At 42.1% G+C, this 18,990-nt stretch overlaps 1 protein-coding gene across 1 annotated transcript in view; it reads right to left on the reverse strand.

Annotated features, from left to right (window-relative positions):
* Nucleotides 1–3,741: 3,741 nt before the first annotated feature.
* The window catches only part of APMAP (adipocyte plasma membrane associated protein), a 19,833-nt gene continuing 4,584 nt past the window's right edge, over nucleotides 3,742–18,990 (reverse strand). Inside the window, exons 3-11 of the mRNA XM_026081604.1 lie at nucleotides 18,911–18,987; nucleotides 15,674–15,790; nucleotides 12,817–12,932; nucleotides 10,429–10,521; nucleotides 8,189–8,305; nucleotides 6,669–6,843; nucleotides 6,128–6,262; nucleotides 5,761–5,953; nucleotides 3,742–4,590 (exon numbers count right to left, since the gene is read on the reverse strand). Coding sequence (XP_025937389.1) covers nucleotides 4,381–4,590; nucleotides 5,761–5,953; nucleotides 6,128–6,262; nucleotides 6,669–6,843; nucleotides 8,189–8,305; nucleotides 10,429–10,521; nucleotides 12,817–12,932; nucleotides 15,674–15,790; nucleotides 18,911–18,987 — 1,233 coding nt within the window. The 3' untranslated portion in view covers nucleotides 3,742–4,380. The remainder of the gene's footprint in view (nucleotides 4,591–5,760; nucleotides 5,954–6,127; nucleotides 6,263–6,668; nucleotides 6,844–8,188; nucleotides 8,306–10,428; nucleotides 10,522–12,816; nucleotides 12,933–15,673; nucleotides 15,791–18,910; nucleotides 18,988–18,990) is intronic.

Here is an 18,990-nt window from a genome sequence, read left to right on the forward strand (position 1 = left end):
TTTTCTCCAGGATTAATCAACTAAATAAAAATAAATACATCTAGTGAAGATTTATGGCCTCAGGAGAGAAGGGAAAACTGTTTCTGCCAGTTCCAGAAGCTGCATAAAAAGGAACAGCCCCAGCAGTGGCATTAAGAGCTTCTGGGACAACCAAAGGTGGTGCTTCACAGGGATCAGCTGGTGCAGGAGTGTTGAGAACAAACTGAAGGAGCAGCTTCCTTTGGCTTCAGCTCTCTCTCCAGTATACCAGAAGCACCACGTGCTCAGTGCCCACAGTACTTCTTGATTCATCTACTCAAGAGGATTCTTGGCCTCGTATAGACAAGTATTCCTCAATATCTCTGCTGCAGGGAGGGACCGACTGCACACTGAGAAGTCCTATGCACACAAAAAAGCAAGCTAGCCTGCATTTCACCAGAGCTTCAGAGTTGCCAGTGATCTGCAGACCCTTAGACTGGGATCTGTATTTGCTCACAAGCTTTGCTGAGCAGCAGTTTCCCCAGGGACAGGCTGGACACCAGAGCTGCTGCTCACACCCCTACTTTTCAGTTGCACAGGAAACAGCTTGCCTGACACCAAAATAAAGCATCACTGACTGACAGACTCACCACTTGGCAGTCTCTTCGCATCAGCAACCCCACATTAGGGACCTGGAAGGCCTTTGTACACCAGTTGTACTTGACTTCACAATTCGACTGTCTTCCAGGACCCTTGGACAGCTGGGTGAAGTTATGCACACAGCTGCACAGAAGCAAGGCAAGGTTTAACTTTGTGGCAATAGCTAGATGAGGAGACATGACTTCTGCTGACCAGGGGGAAATGACTGTTGCATTTAGGTCACTATAGTCACTTACTGCTAAATTTTTCAGTCTCTGCCCTAAAAGGACTAGCAAATGAATTGCACTCAGCATAGTTTCTTTTACAGCACTTGCTTTATTTAAACAAATTTGATGAGGAGGTCAAAGGGTGAGGCCCATAAGATCTCTACTGTAATCACTGAGCAAATAGATCCAGAAGTTTACACAGAATCACAGAATGGTTAAGGTTGGAAGGGACCTCTGGAGATCATCTGGTCCAACCCTCCTGCTCAAGCAGGGTCACCTAGAGTATGTTGCCCAGGACCCTGTCCAGACAGCTTCTGAATATCTCCAAGGATGGAGACTCCACAACCTCTCTGGGCAATTGGTTCCAGTGCTCAGTCACCCTCAAAGGGTAGAGGTCACCCATCTGCAAGGGTAATTGACCCAAAGCAGACTCAGATTTAAAGGAATTGATTGCAAAGCCCTAGCACAAATCCACTTTCATCAGCCATTTACACTGAGATACCAACTTGTGCACAACAGTGTTGTGTGTGTTTAAGCCACCTTCCAGTGGCTCTGCTATAGGTAGGGGCAGGGCAGTCAACTGGGCAATAGCATTTTAAATAGCTCCAGTAAAATCTTCTAGATACTTCTACCCTGCAGAAACATCTGTTCCACAACAAGACACTCTTCCCCTTCTCTCCCAGCACAATTACAGAACACACCTTTAAAATGAACAGCCATTATGTATGTCAGCTCAGTCCCTTTTCCATAGGCTGTTTTACTGTAGGGTAGCACTGAAGCACAGATCTCCTCAAACCCTTCAGGAGACTGGGCACTGCTCTCCAATCCCACGCCCCATTTGTTCTTCGAAGGCTGTCCCAAGAGAAGCTTGGGGAAAGCACAGGAAGCACCCTCAGTCTCCTCTGGGAGTTTTGCAGAGAGGCCTTCTTAGGGAGGCTCCCTTCTTAGGGAGCTACATCTCCCTTCTCCAGCCACCCAAAACAATCTTACCCTGGCAAGCTCTATAGACATTACTGTAACTGCTCCTGCTTCTTCCAGAAAGATCAATGCATCCACACTAGAGAACTAGCTGCCAAGCTGGAAAGGTGTCATGTTCCTGGGCTGCTATCATCAAGCAAGAGAAGACAGAGCTGGTTTTCTCCCTGCCTTCTCTGTTGCTCAAGGTAGATGTGTCAACAGCCATCTGAAACTGTAATATGTCATTGCCTCATGCTTCTGTGGGAGTGGAATAAGCCCATAAAAGCAGTGCCCATGCTAGCACCAAGAGGAACATATGCTGGTGTTTGTTCTACAGGCATTTTAATGCTGCTGGTATTACTCTGAGGACTGCATTTGAGGAACTATCAGGGAATAAAAGTATCTGAGCTTCCATGAAAATACTGTTCTCATGACCCCTCATACTGAGCAATGAACAAGCTGTATGTCCATCAGCCTTTATCTTGTCTCAGTTCTGCAGCTACAGAGAGCAGACCGTCCTACTTCCGCATACCAAAGATGGGCTGGCAAGATCCAACACTGCACCAGGAATGGGAGCCAGCACCTCCTGAACACAGGAAGGGCACTCCTTTTAGCCTCTGCAGACTCTAGGGCTCCTTGAACTGGAGGTATGCAGATCCTGTGCTCAGACACATGTCAAAAGATCCTTAAACTGCACATTGACACCTCTACTTGGTACTGCAATTCCATCCTGGTCCACCACCAATGCTGCACCCATCATGACAGTAAACGGCCTCCTTTCAGTTTTAGGGGCAATGGAGGCACTGGCGGTCTTGGGCTAGACACATCTACTACCAGGAAGCATCAACCACACTGACTTTCTCACTCAGTTCCTGTCCACAAACTATTAAGATAAGGCTCAGCTGCATTCAAGGTCAGAGCCTGCAGCAACCCTTCTACTAGGCTTCCTCCTCCTCTCAGATAGCTTCCTTCTAAGTCCAGAAATTGCCAGATGAAGCAAGTGGCCTTGAGAGCAAGTGACCATCCCCTAGCAAGTCAGTCTGATACAGCAAGCATCACCTACACACCACAGGCCTGCTGTAGTGCTGGTAGTAATACAGACTTTATAGCACAAGGTGACAGGAGCATCAGCAGAAGAGAATCACTTTCACTTGCATATCCCTCCCATTAATAAATACAAGCACAGAAAGCCAGTGAAAGCACTGGTGCTTTTCATTATGTATCAAGTAAATCTTGATTATTTCCTTTTTACAGGAGAGGAAGTTGAGGAATAGAGCAAATCTATCTTTGACTATCACCCAGTGGCAGAAAAGGGGAGAACAGCCAAGTCTTCAGTCCTAGAGCAGGAATCAATTCACTAAGTCACACAGCTTTTGAACAACTGCACATCACGACCCCTTCCATCCTCATTACCTTTAGCTCTTATATAAGATGAAAATACATTTATTCAAGATGTGAACAAAAAGAAGTTTTTCCTTTCTAACAGTGGAGAAAAAGCATGCTCTGGATTTATTTCACTTACAAAACACACCTGTAACTTTCTATTAGTCAATATAGGAAGTAAACGATTTCCTCTGGAGATGTCAGGAAGCATCCATCAGCTATTACTACACACTAAGATTTTTACCAAGGCCTTCCTCATTCACTATCAGACTAGAATTTGCAGGAGCCCTTTCACTTCACATTTGTCCTGGGACACCATCCTTCCCCAAAAAACTCTACCATTTCTCCATAAAGAGCATACTGAAGAGGATTCCTGGGGCTGACCCTCTTCCCTCCTGTGACTCTCTGGGCAGGCCACCCACATAACCAACAGGAGACTTACAGGACCTGGGAACCATGGAAGAAACAGTTATGCAAGTGAACCATTTTAAACCCACTGGTCTTCAATACCATATAAAATGCAACTTTCACTCATTATCTGACTAAAATGTTATAAAGAAACACAGGACTCCACAGACAATGATCAAATTAGATTCTGCACGTTGATTAACAGTCAAGTGTTGTTTCAGATGTTGATTACACAGGCTGGAATTGAAGAAACTTGGGTGGCACAACTAGATTTCTTGTCATGTTCTGGATGTTGCTGCCTCTACCACAGCACCACAGTATGACATTAGAACATGCACTATAATCACACCTACAGAGTAGGTTCTAGAACAGAAAGAAACAAATGCAAAACATCTCTTCAATCCAAATGATACATCATTAATCCAATGATCTTTCCAGTGTAAGAAGATAGACAGTTGCATTAAAAGTGACTTATGTCTGTTTAAGATAGCTCCAAACAGGGGTGGGGGAGGAAAAGCAATGGCTTTCATTTAAGGAGCATTTAACCATATGAAGATCCCCAACATACTTCTCAGGCATTAATATTATGCATGCCAATTCCAAAGCAGGAGCAGCCAAACCAAACCAAGGAAGCTTACAGATAACAGCAAGCTGTTCATGTTTTTCCATAGCAACAGAACAGTGCTACTGCATATATTGACTGACCGTCTTCACTTTTTCCTCCTTGGTTACACATTGCCTCAAGCACATGCTTCCTTTGTACCTCTAGAGTATTAAAGGACAGTGGCACTTCATCATAGGTGGACAATTAAACATGCTGAAGATTAAGTCTACAAATAAATGGAGACCGGAAGGAGCCCAGATAGAGGTATCCATTGTGTTCATGTGCCTCACTAACGTAAGGTACCGTCACTCCGTTGGGATCATGAAAGCTTCTTCTGTAGGATCCTGTCTCACTAAGTTCAACAACAAGGCTATACTTGGGCACAAACTTAGTCAGAGTTTCCTGACTCAGCAGCTAAAAGAAAAAAAGAAAAAAAAAGAAAAAAAAAAGAAAAGAAAATTAACAGATTGTTCTATATGATTAGAGTTCAGACACACAGTCAAAGATCATCCCACATTCCCTGGAGGAAGCAGCTAAGAAGATAAGTAAACATTTTGAGTAAAACACTATTACACAGGCTTAACAAATTAACATCTGAAAAGCCAACTTTAAAAGAATCATCAATAGAAATGTACTCCAGGACTGGGCTGAAAGGATGTCCACACTGATGCAGGAGACATCAGCTTTTTCTGGCACAGCTGGTGCCAAACAGCAGACATCATGCTCAGCTCTCCATAGCATCCCTATTAAGGCTCCTTTGCTGCACCAGAAGAGACACTAGGTTTTAAAGAAACATCACAGAACAGCTGAGAGTTCATTTAGCTGAACTGGGACTTCAATCCTAAATGCTGCTTTTGACTTTTTTTTTTTTTTTGGAGAACAAACTTTTCAGACTGAAGTATTTTCAAGTCTTTGCATTGTTCAAAAAGCACCATTCTATTTCTTGAGGATCAGATAATGCTTACAAAATAGATTATTCTTGCTCCTCCTCATCTCAAAGGGGCTGTGATATAAGAACAGGTACACTGGATCAGAACAAAAGTTTCACCTAGCACTATACATAACATACACATTGTTTCCAACATTGGCTAATAAAGGATGCCTAGGGTGGCCATACAAACAGGTCAGACTTCCCAAACACTCTCCAAACACCTGGCAATAAGTAGGCATTTCACATACAAAGGTGGAGCCTTCATATGTTCAAATGCAGACCCTCTGTTGCTGCACAACTAGGGCAAAGACAACCCCTCTTTCTTTTCTGGTATCACAATGGAAAGCAGCTTAAGAGATGGCTACCTGCTAATCAGAGAAACTAGTGTTATTTGAACTATCTTCGAACATATGGAGAATGTTCTAACTAGAGACAATAACAGTTTTAATCATAGCATACAAAAAAGAAAAAACAAAAAAGAAAAAACTTCCTGTGAAGAGGAGGAAAGAGGACAAATATTTATGATTTCCATTCCTATACTAGATGTGAAGGTGAAGGGGTTTTGTATTTTTTTTCTTTGGGGGGGGGGGGGGAGGGGGTTTTGTTTTTTTTTTTTTGGGGGGGGGGGGGGCAGGCAGGGAGAGAGGGGTTACCTTAAATATCATCCTTTTAATCCATGGTTTTTCAGACAAGAAATCCAACACAGAAAATCCAGGATTGGGTCGGACAACTGACATAGCTACCCAATATCCTCCAGAGCTGCTTAATCTGATGTTATCTGGAAAACCAGGCATATTCTCAACAAACATATCTGCTCCACCTTTCATCAGCCCAGACACATAATACCTGAAAGTTATAAATAGCAGTATTAAGACATCTTCACTCAAGCAGTAAGTGACAAACACAAGTCCCAAAAGGAATTCACTGGGGAAAATAGAAAAAAAAAAAAATTTTTTTTAAGTAGAAAAAAATGGGGGGGGGGCAGGGAAGGGGTAGTAATAGTTTCAAAGTCACACTCACCTCCTGATTCTAGCCATGGTTGTTTCCTGCACCAGGACAAAATCTTCTGCTGGAGAGAGCTGGACTCCATTAGGAAACTGCAACCCCACCATTAAGACTTTCACTTCTTTTGTTACTGTGTCATATTCGAGCAGGCTAACAAGAGAACATTATACATGTTTGTGAGTGAAGACAAATATTTACTCATCTTGGTTTCATTCTCCGGGTGTTTTCCCACCTCTCACATCAGCTTGACCTAAGTTAAAAAGGCAGAATAGCCATGAAACATTTATTTATGAACACAGGAGAAATATATTAGGCCAGTTAAGATAGGCAGCATTCACAAGGGATTCAGGCTAACTATAAGGCTAACACCTTTACTTTTAAAAGGATATTCCACGAAAGTCTTCTTAAAGGAAAAAGAGGGATCTCATTTATTTCATGGGCAGTACAGTATTTGCACAAGCGGATTTTAAAAAGAAGAACTTGGAGACCAAGCAAGTGGCCAAGTCCTACTGCTGAGCTTACAACAAGTTAAATGTCTTTAGGAAAAGATACTTGCCGCCCATCATCTGTGCCTTCCATAATCAAGAATAAGTAGTCCCGCCTTTGCCATTTGCTGCTGGAGTCAGTAAAGTAGATTTTCCTCCCATCCCAGGTCAGTGCAAGATCATTCACAAAAGACAACTTCTGACCTTCAATTAGTGTTTTGGTCGAGACAAGCATTTTTGCTTCACCTGGTTACAAAGAGAGAAGAAAAAAAAATGAAAGAAAAAAACCACCAGACAAGTTTTTGCGTGCACCGCTTTGGAAGTTAAATACTTTGAAGATAAGTATTAACACGAAATTAGCAAGCACTTCACAATTTTTCCATTTTTGCATCTGTTAAGTAATAAGTGCTCAACACTAGTAGAAAATGGCCAGGAGAGAATACTCTTCAGAAGAATTGAAACAGTAGAAGAAGTTTCCTCTTGAGAAGTACCAGATTAAGTTTCTAAAACTCATTTTAAACCAAGTACACACCCAGGCCCCAACCTTGTAGAAGAAATCAGGCAAGCCAATCACTATTCCATCTTTCCCCATCAGTTTGCAGGAACAAAGAGGAATACTTACTAAACATTAAACCATCGGCAAAAATTCAGCATTGGCAGGTTCACTGAACTGCACTCTCACACTCTGCGTATCACCAGATATTAAATTATCAGAATCAAGCCTTTAAAGATAACTTAAAAACTATTAAAAACTATTGAAGTCATCCTTGTGCACAGCGTTTGTTTGTTTTTGACATGACAGAGCTAATCTGACAGCAGTTTACTGTTAAAAGGGGAGACCTTGATCACATCCTTCCAAAGCTGCAGAGTCTAAGCCTTTCCATTAAATGGGAACTGGAATTCTGGCCAGCCTCCCTCTCCCCACATGGAGCCAACTTGGAGATCAAAACTGTTCTAAAGTTAACCCTACAAGGAAGAAGGGAGGGAAAAAAAAAAAAAGAGGAGAGAGAGAGAAGAAAAATAGTAGTTTTCTAACACCACAGCTCCTGAAGCTGGTATCTGGCTGAGAGACTATGAAGAGCAGGAAGCAACAGAGCCTCTCTCATCAGGAGCAAACCATTTGATCACTTCAGGCACACCAAACTACACCCTTAATTTCCCTGTAACCCCAGTACATAGAAGGTTAATAAAAGCTCTTCACTACCACACAGCAAGATCAAGGAGAAACAGAAGTACAGCAAACACTGCAAGAAGTTTATGTAATAGCAATATTAAGAGAACTAAAAAGTTTTAAGAGAACTAGAACAGCTACACAGAGCTTTATTTATGGATCCTGAGGTACCAACTTTGAAAACTTAAAGCATATGCCATCAGAAGATAAGCAACCGGTAATTCTAATCAAGACAAACAGATACAGAGAGGAAGTGATTGCTACAAGAAAATAAAGTTCCTGCATGGCATATTTCATCTTGACAGCTCCAAACCACTTTCTGGAGAAGGCAAGCTTTCTTGTGCCTACAGCATCTGGCAGAACTCCAAATGGAGCCCAGACTGGTCAGTGGAAGAGAACTGCTGAACAGTAAAGTCATACCTGTGTCGGGATTAATTTCATAGAGTCCATAATAAGCGTCTGCCACAAAGAGGGTGTTATTTGGCCCCACTCTGATGCCAAGTGGTCTTCCACAAGTTGGCTCATCTTCCCGGGTTCCTTAGAAAACAATTTAAAAATGGTTTTCCAAATATGAATAAATACAAGGCACTCAGGCCATCCACAAAGGTTAAACTTCAGCTTAACAAGAGTACAGCCAGCAGTGCACATGTGCGCGTACACACACACATTAAAGAAACCATTTTTATTTTCCTGGGCATAAGTGAAACAGATGTCTCTAGATTGTCAAAAGATGGGGATTATCCTATCATTTGCCAAGCTGGTAACCAGCCAACAGCTGCCCTAAACAGGGCTGAATGAAAGAAAATTCAATTTTTGATGCTTCTTCACAGAATCAGTTTTGCTTTAAAAGTCTGGATTTTTTTTTTCCCCCTCCACACACTTTCACTTCCTAGAAATGTCTAATGCTCTGATGAAGCAAGTCTTCAAGACAGGCACTGAAGACTTCTTCATGAGATTACAAGAAGGAAGTAGATTACTGCAAACCTGGAATATTTAGGTTCATTTGAGTCTTGAAGAATCAAGAACTTCAGAACATCTGTAGACTGCAACACTAGCAAGAGACAGAGCCTTCTGGGGAATTTGGTCAGGTACAGCCTTTCTGCTTTCTCCCCCAAGTGAGGAGGGCAAGAGAGAAGTTGAGGCTTCCCACTATCTCTGTGGCCCCAGAGAAGCACTACAGCATGATCTTCCCACCTCTCCCAAGAGCAAGCTGTACAAGTCCAGTGGAAATGAGCAGTGGAAAGGTGATACACTGTATTCACCCCACCCACGTGTGCCTAAGCAGCCCCTGGAAGTCCACCTTTGTATCAGGTGGCAGCAGACTTCATTTGCTGTCAGGGCCAAGGCTCTCCTATCTGTTAGGCAGCCAAGAGAGTGCTTCCAAAGCAATTTAAGCCTAATCATGTGAACAGCTACATAAAATTACATAGCTAAAATGCCAAGCATGTTAATGCAAGCTAAATAAAGACAGCAACAGCCTCAGCTTACAGGCTAACATGCCACCAGTACTGGGCTACAGTTCTTCTGTCACCAAAACACAGGCTTCTACATCATCATCATAAAAAAAAAAGACACACACAAAACAGCAACAACAACAACAACAAAAATAAACACACAGCCACAACAAACACCAGCCAGACATCTCAGACTGAGGTTGCCAACCTTAAGCTTTCCCATAGAAATTGTTCCATTAATAAATATGCCACTACTAGTTGTTCTCACTCACTTCCAGAAAGTTTATTAAATGAAACAAATAAGTTTTTCATGAAGAGGTGTGGCTTCAGCAAGGAAATAATTGTAATTTAGCAGTGAACATACAGAAAAGCCATGACCAGTGGAAGGTCTCTGCTAAAGCAAGTGCAGCCACCACAAACCCTCATAATACTTACAGGCAGGGGTGAAGTGAAATTAGCATAACAAAATTCAATGCAAATTTTTTTTATAGAAGAAATTCTTTTTTATAGAAGGGGAGGGTGATATTTATTTACAAAATTTCTATTTCATTCACTCACACTCTCAGAAGCACCAAATACAACCAAATGGCCTGGCCAGGATTACTTGTGTGCACCAGCAGACAAGGGTTCACCAGTTGTCACATCATTGCATTTCTGGCATTCTTCTTGAATGGCAATGACAAACTACTTTCAGGAAGATCTTTTGTATCTCACAGGAGTCCCCAGTTGTTACAGGGTGCCCCTTCTCTTCAGAATCTTGCTGACTTCAGCTTCCATAAATATAAGGCCAGGTTGCTGCCCATTTTTCCTTATTTGGAATATGTGTTTTTTTCTGGATGGGCTAACAGGAAAAGGAATGCTATTTGTGATATACTGCAACTTGTCTTCTGCCTGGTTTTAAGATTGCATCCTGTTTCCTATCAGGACATAGACCTTGTAGTTGTGACAAACACATTCCTCAATTTTATTGCTGGGAATAATGTTCATCGTTATCAATACCAGCCATTCTTTTAAACCGTTGTTTTGCTACTCCTGCTGGTGCTTATACACATATTTCCATTCATACTTGATTCATATAAATCTTTATATTTCTGTTACAAATCTCTACAGAATAATATATGTACTTGCATAAGCAATTCAGACAGAACAATAACTTCACCAACACAAGTCCTGATCCAGGTAGGTTTTCAGGTAGGTGTCACTTACCACAAGGACCATGGCCAATTCTGGCTATTGTCTGTATTTCCCCATCTTCAATTTTTAGAATTTTTCCATCAGCTGTCCCAGTAAATAGCACATCTGCAAAGACAATTGGTAGGATCAGCTTGACCACAAAGTTACAGTGGAAAACATCCTTTTACATGATACAAATGTTAGCATGAAGTAGAATTCACATTTAAGATACAGTAAAGTAATGGTCTTCCTCTTCAGTTGTATGAAAAGAATAAAAAGCAAAGGGGAAGAGAATCAAGGCAAATAAAGCATTCAGTTGGATTTTCACCAACTCAAGAAGAGGAAGGATTCAAGCCTTAAGAGTCAGAGGGACACAAAGCTTTTTACCCATCTATAAGTGGCCCCAATCTTCAGTTAAAGATGATGACAACCATTTAATGGCTAGTAATTGGACTGATCCTTGCAGGCAGATTTCTACATCGTCACAAAGTGTGATCAGGCCCTGTGTCCATCTTACCACTGGCAGAGAGAACACTTGCAGATCTAGCAAGGAGTCAGGTGACTGGCAGAGTATGCGACAGCAGCCTGGAGTGCGCTCTCTACACTCTGACCAAAACCAGTCAGGGCCAGACACACACATTCAGTTTTGTCAGCAATGTCTAGCTGCTTCTCAGCCAATAACTACTCAAGCTTAGTATAGTCAAGATACAGAAATAGCCACAGTAGATAAAAGGGGCCCTTAGGATACACAAAGTGAGTCCTGCCTAGACATCCAACCTGTCCATCCAGCAGCCTCCCATCAGTGACCCCTCCACACAGTTCCCAGGGCTCCCTGTGCAGTTTGGAGTGCAAGTCCTTCATTAAATCTACTTTGTTCAACCCCTCACATGCCTTGAGTGTCTCTCTATGCTGGTATCCAACCCTCCCTTTTTCCACCTGGTGGTCACACCACTCTTCAAAAAGCAACTCACTAAATGAAACTTCATTCTTGTGCAAGTTCCCAAAGATTGCTGAACACTACTGAAGAGGTTTAAACTACTGTTGTCCGTACTGTATCTGTCCTGCAGAAGGGTTACAAGAACCAAAGCAATCTAACAGTCACCCAAACCAAAAGCATTGCTCAATTAATGTATTTATGCCAACTTATATGACAGCATGAGACAGATTCACTGAATACAAACAGCACCTGGAAACTTCCACACATCCAAACTGAATGTCAAATGAAGGACTATTGGATTAGCAGAGCCTGTTGCTTGGACTTTTCCATCTCCAGTGTAACTGTTTGAAAATTTAAGCCTGCTAATTACCCTTTAAAAGGGGATAAGAAGACTTCAACATTCAAAAAGGTTTCTACCTCTGGCAAAGCTATTTCCAATCACATTGATTATTTCACCTATAGGAGAGCTGGGCTTCATGGGAAGGTTTCCTTAAGGAGTTTCTGACAAGACTGACAACATTAGAGAACAGAAAAGAACTAGTGGTTCCAAGTAATCACTTTAGCATAATGTTAGCTGAGAGAGGCAGCAAAAAAAAAAAAAAAAAAAAAAAAAAGTAATCTGAGGAAGGAAAGAATTTACAGAGCATATTCCTGCTGAGGTAAAATAAAAACAAGGTTTTAACTATTTTACTGCTTCATTAAGAGATACAGTAGAAGGAAAATAAAGGGTATGGCTACTGGGCAACTCTTGTATAGAAGGATGTTGCAATGAGGGCCTCACTTGTCATTCCCACACTTTCCTTTCCCCATTAAAACAATAAAGGACTCGCATCAAGGGTAGTTCCCAACCTTATCCCTTCAGGACCACAAGGAACCACACCTGCACAAAGCTGGTTTCCTACTAAGTGGGTGTCATGCCATTACAAGTCTAGCCACCTCATTAGGAAATGGCTCTGAGGAGGTGTGGGTTCGTGATTTGGTGAGGAAACACATGTGCCCCAAGAAAGATGTATACGATGGCACCTGTAATGCATGCAATAGCACTAAAATTTAAGCTTGCTATCAATTTGAGAATTTTTGCTATCACATAAATAAAAGTCAACACCACAAAACTTGGCTCCTTCAAGTGGCAGGAGGCATTAGAAGGGCAGGTAAAAATTAATTCCCAGCTAAGAGCTAGCCAAATGAAAAATGGGATAAATTCCTCCACAGGCAAAAACCCGACTCCACTATTAGTGCCTTTTTTTTTTTCTTTGCCTGAAAGACAAGGATTTTTAATCTTGAAGAAAAATTTACACTTGGGAAAGGGGAGAAAAAACAGTATACAGCAGCCAGTACGTACAACCTACTTATTTTTATACTTACCTATTGAAAAAAAAAAGCTTCCAGAGACTGTTATCCAAGGAATATATTGCCAATCAAACCCTTATCAACACAGCAACATTTAAAGACCCTTTCTAAAAGCTTATTTTGTCAGTGCTTACCATCAATATTGACAATGGATTCTGGTCCAACAAGCTGACCTTCCCATAATCGCTCAGCTTTTCGTAACTTGATATTGGGCTCTAGCACACCCGTCAGAATGGGAGGTTCTTTCAAACTGCAGAGCAGAACACAGATCTCATGACTTTTCACACAAATTTGCAAACGCTCTTGAGAAACAAGTTGGACAGTTGCCTTTTCCTACTTTGCCAACTCCTGCAAGCCTGATCTATGCTTTCCACACAGCATATTTCAAAAGAGAAACCACAGGTCACAAACCGAAAATTGGACTTTGTTCATCAGGGATCATAAATTTCTGGTTCTGCTACTCAGAAAAGAGAAGTTGCAATCACATATTCCTGGGACACATCTGAAAGTCTATACAGCTTTAAGTCCAACAACACATTCTCAGTTCATCGCCCTTACACAAAGGCAAAGGATTGTCACTCCGCAAAAAGAACTACTTTTAACTCAGTTGAATAAGCTGTTTCTATCAGAATGTTTTTCCTAGATATATTTGCAAGTTTCTAAACAAACAGTTTTGAAATTTAAAAGCCTGTAATTTTACAATACAGCAAAATCTGACACCATATAACACTTTGATCAAGGAAAAAAATCATTTTTAAGTACTAAATAATGTACAATTAGTGAAAAAGGTATTACAACAGTGTCTGAGCACTGGGACACACACGCTTTCATACCACATCAAAATACATATTCTCATGACTTGAATGCATTCCCATGGAAAAAGACCAACTCAAAGGAATAAGTTGTACATAACCATAAAGAGACTTCAAATAAAATCTAAAAACAATAAAATAAGGCTCAATCTTGCAAGCCCTTATTCACATAAATAGCCAGGTTCAAGTCAACTGGATTTCTAACCAACTCCTGACCTAGAAAGTAGGGAAGATGATGCCTACACAGCTTCCACATCTGGAAGTGCTGTGAGTACTGGAGTACTGTGTCCAGTTCTAGGCTCCCCAATACAAGAGAGACATGGACAAACTGGAGTAAGTTCAGCGCAGGGCTACTAAGATGATAAAGCGACTAGAGCATCTCTCCTATGAGGAAAAGTTGCAAAAGCTGGGACTCTTCAGCCTGGAGAAGAGAAGATTGACGGGGGATCTTATCAATGTGTATGAGTATCTGAAGGGAGGGTATAAATAGGATGGGGCCAGACTCTTGTCAGTGGTGCCCAGTGATAGGACGAGAGGCAACAGGCACAAACAGAAATGCAGGAAGTTCTGTCTGAACATGAGGAAAAACTTCTTTACTGTGAGGGTGACTGAGCACTGAAACAGGTTGTCCAGAGAGGCTGTGGAGTCTTCATCCTTGGAGATCTTCAAAAGCCGTCTGGACAGGGTCCTGTGCAACGTGGTCTAGGTGACCTTGCTTGAGCAGGGGGGTTGGACCAGATGATCTCCAGAGGTCCCTTCCAACCTCAGCCATTCTGTGAAGACAGGCTTCTACAGAAGAAACTTGGAATAAACCAGAGTTTCAGGAATTTCATGTGGAGTTTCATAGTCTTATTCTTCATTTTCTTTATTTTAGTAGAACATCATTTCCAGTGGCATGGAGCATTAACATCACTCTATTGGTGAACAAAATTTCTTTATGTTCTTCCACTGAAGGGATTGCTTTAAACAGCATCTATCTCCTTGAATTGTTTCAAAACACTTTCTAAGCATCATGTAGAATCATCTCATCTATCATGCAGATTGGAAGCATTTCTGGCAGTGAACCTAACAAACTGGTTAAGAACATACAGCAAGATAAGCCAGTGATTAGGACAGGAAGAATAATTCTCCTGACCTTGTAAACAGGACTTAAACTAAGAAATGTAGGCATGCGGAATACAGTTACTCTGGACCATATATTAGGAAAAGCTTTTTAGAAATATCCTGTTTGCTTTCAGAATTTCTACTTAGCTGCAATATATTTCAGGGAATGTTTTTTTAAACTAAACCACAGTAGAAAGCATTTCATTAAGATTTGCAACCAGGCAGCTTACATCTAATAGCCTGCTGGCAAGACTTAATGTGGTAGAGTAACACTCTACCACATTAACAGTTTCTTTCAACTCTAGAGATATTTACAGTGTTCTTCCTTTTCATTAAACAATTATTGAGCTGACAATAAATATCAGCAGACTGAGCATTTTCACTTTCTCCAGAATGCTGGAAGCCCTAGGCAGTCTGACTACACCCTAGGCTAGCAGAGAATGTTTCACACACAGCTTCTCCCAACATTGGTCACATCTTGTCAGGTAGCTGATTCACTGTTATATTCCACATATGATACAGATTCAGATGTTTAAGAATTAAGACATGGCAGAAATTACCTGGTGGCATTTGCTTGAAGAGATCTGCATTTAAATGTAACACCTCCATAAGGTTCAGCTAGTTCAAAATGCCAAACTGACCTAGTCAGGTTATTTGTTTCAATTTCAAGCTTCAAATTAAGTCTCTCTTGGACAGAAATATAACAGCAAGGATACAGCTGGGTCCCTAGTGCAAAGGCAGTTCTTGTCTCTCAGAAGGCAAGAGCACATGCAAGTAAACCATAACTCCACTGACAGCTTGGACAGCAGAAAATCATTTTCTAAACTAACGATCAAAGAAAGTAATTCAGCTCCTTCATTGATCAACACTGAAACAACTGCACAAGATGGCTCAGAAACTGCGTATGCAAAGCAAGCCATGGTGATGGATAATATTACAATCACTCCCCGATTTCCTCAATCCAATTAGAATCACTTTACAAAGTTGACTTAAGGCTTGTTTGCTGGAAAAAGTAGAATACATTCAAGAAGTTACACTTCAATAACACTCACTTCAAAACAAAGTAACACTTTACCTTATAGGCTGGGGGTCTATAGGACAATCCAGTAGAACAATTGCTCCAAGCAGGGGAATAATTAGGGACACAGCCAAAGTCAAGAAGGTCACACGGAACACCTTGCCACTGTAAGTACTGCCAAACACAAACAAGAAACAGGACTATATCTTAAAAACAGCTTAACATGTTAATATTTTCTAAAATTCTTTTATATCCTGTTTTCTTTACAAAAGAAACCAGAAATACTTTTGCCCAATCACCAGCTCAAATGACTTTTAAGGTCCACTCTAACATACAGTTTGCATACGAGTAAGGGATATTTATCCAGTCTCAGCATAATAGCATCATATGAGGCAGCACACTGTGTGCATGCTGTTTTCATGCAGATTACAAGTTACAGCTGACTGAAAAACAAGAATTTGGGGTTTTTTACTTAAGTTTTGACAGTGGTTTCCATTTTAGCACAAAATTAAACCAAGATCTTTCAGAATTTTTCAAAAAGCAGAAATAACTAGGCGTGGACTTTGGATCAAGAATGAAGACATTCAAGCAACTAAAACAACAAACACTATAGTAAATTTAACCAATACTTCCTTAATTTAATGAACATTGGCTGGAAATTCAAGGCCCAGCATGAAGAATAAATTAAGAATTTTTTTTACCCATCAAAACATACAACAAAAAAAGTAAAAACTGTTCTTTCACAGGAGATAAACAGATTCTGTTCTCAGCAAGTTTGGAGGTATCAGTCAAGCTTCTGCAGAGAAGAGTACAGTGCCAAGCTCGACAACTCCTAGTCTAGGACTGGAAAAGCAGCTCCCACAATTTTAGCTACTCCGAAACATCCATTGGCACAGCCAGCCAGTCTCCTTGCAGTATCGATTAAATCAAGACAAACAGTGCCTGATGGTTCTGCATTGATCCTTGCATCATTTCCACCATGTTGTCCTTGATCAGCAACTCATCCAGATAGTGGGAAATACGTACTACTGCCCAGAGCACAAATATCACAACAACTGGGGAGCTAATGACATGTACATGCAGTGCTGATTACCAACCTCAAGGTAACCTTTGGGATTAGCAACTGGAACAGGAGGGATGGACCTAGGCTTGGATTTGATCTCTATTTCCATGTAAAACATAGAGGAGTTGGAGTATTCATAATCCATCACAGCTCCTTCCCAATAGCATAACTGCTGTCAGCCCCTATGTTCTGGCAACAGATGGGGGCCTCTTAGGGGTAGAGGGCATTAGAGCAGGGGCTTGCTCCGGTCTCCCCAAGTCAGCTCTGCATGGTATCCTGTGGGCCATCACAAGCTGCAACGCAGAACTCCAGGTTGTGGCAAGGCGACTGCTAGGCTGCTGACTGTAAACTGCAAGACCTACTTAGGACATTGCTGAAATCAAGGTGGGGTGGGGAGCACCCCTCAGAAACCTTATAAAAAGCAAACAAACAAGACACACCCAAAACAGAAGAATACAGACAATTATAGGTTACTGACTCTCATCAATAGAAGGAATCACTGGAGTTATAGTTTACCAACACTGAAGCAAAACAGAAACCCTTAGCTAATTGTGTCTCTGAGTGTTAGTCCCAAATGGACTCCAGCCATAAATCTCAGGATACATTTACCAGCTATTAGAACAGTAACTTAGTTATCACTACAAACTAAGAAGAGAGGCTGTTGCACCAGCTCTTGCAGACAGAGTGTATGCTGGGAAGAACATGCTATGGATCACCATAGCAAGTAGTCAACACCCCTTTCCATCCCCAATAAACATTTGGAAATGAGTATTTGGGGCAAGCAGGAGGGAGGGGCTGGTTCCTCCCTCAGCACCTAGCCAGAAAAGGGGCAGCCTCCAGAACTACTGCCTCTGGTCTCATGCAGAACAGTCTTAAGAGAACACGATCTGTGGATTCTCTGGATCATTGCTGGAGCCCAAGCAATACAACTAATTAATGCTGCCTGACCAGGGGTGTGGCAACAAGAAGGAAGGACAGGGGAGATTATCAAAGCAAAAAAAACAAACCATTTTTGGCAGGGTCATGTTGAGCAAAGTTACCAAGGGAAGGGGAAACACTTCACATGGACAACAGGAAGAAGAAACTGAGAAGCACTGGTGCCCTCCTTCAAAAGCAGAGCTATGTATGCAAAAGTGGATTACCCTACAGGGCACCATACACAGTCAGAAGCAACTGTCTCATTCTGATGACCCTGAAAGGCAGGGAGGAGAATCTACAAGGTACTCACACAGAAAGAGATGCACTGCTTTGGTTCATCATCTATTGCAAGTCATCAACCACTTTATTCAGTGGAAAGCAAAGCTAACAACAACACAACATCACAGTTATTGCCTGAAGTTCTAGTGAAGCCAATTTTGTACGAAATTCCTAAACAGAGAACTGGAAATAGGATCTTCTTTAACCTAGCTACACATTAAGGTTATTTTGTTTTAGACAGATGCTGACTTCTCTTTAAACCACAGTCAAATATAAACAGGCTACCCAGAGTTATACAGGACTTAATCACATTCACAGTAAGTATGTGCAGGCCACAATAAGATAACTGATATTTCTGGACCAGCAGCAGATAAACTGTATTTAAACAGACCAACTACAAAACCCCTAGGCACAGGTTAAAGCATTGCTCAGTTATAAGCTCTTCCTGCAGAAAGGCAGAACCAGGTGTGCAGGCCACGCAGCAGATTTAAAGCAAAACGGCACACTTCCATTAGCCACCTTGCCCCAAGGCAAGAACACTGTGGAAAGAAACACCCAGTGAGGAGCCAGGCAGTGACAAAACATGAGAGAGAAATGAATGGCCTCACTCTCCCCAGGCCTGGCAAAAGCAAGCTCAGCCCTGGAGCAGTCAACTAGTCGCTTCCACCCTCACTAACCCAGAACATCCCCTCATAGCACACTGGTACCAGACCACAGCCTCCCTCATGCCAGGACAGGTCAGGCCAGGCCAGGCCAGGCCAGGCCGGATGAGCCCCTCCCACCCCAACACGGGGTTCACAGCCAGATTTCCCTCAGGCCAGGTCAAGTCGTCACCTCACAGCCTCAGACCAGGCCCCCCCACCAACCCATCCCCCGCAAACCACTACTACTTGGGTCGCCAGTCAGGTCGGCCCCTTCCCTCAGGACAAGCCAAATACCCTCCCCTCCCTTCACCCCCCCAACTCTCGGGTCAGCCCTTTTCCTTCCTACCTCCCTCCTTCCTTCCCCGCCCGAGCACCCTAGCCGGGGCCCACCTGCCCTCTTTAGCCTCCTGCGCCGGACTGTCCTCAGTGATCACCTGCGGGCGGAGCGGGCGGCGCTGCCGCAGGCCCTC

The sequence above is a fragment of the Apteryx rowi genome, unplaced genomic scaffold (genome assembly GCF_003343035.1).
Source record: "Apteryx rowi isolate R43461 unplaced genomic scaffold, aptRow1 scaffold_555, whole genome shotgun sequence".
In the NCBI taxonomy this organism is placed as follows: domain Eukaryota; kingdom Metazoa; phylum Chordata; class Aves; order Apterygiformes; family Apterygidae; genus Apteryx; species Apteryx rowi.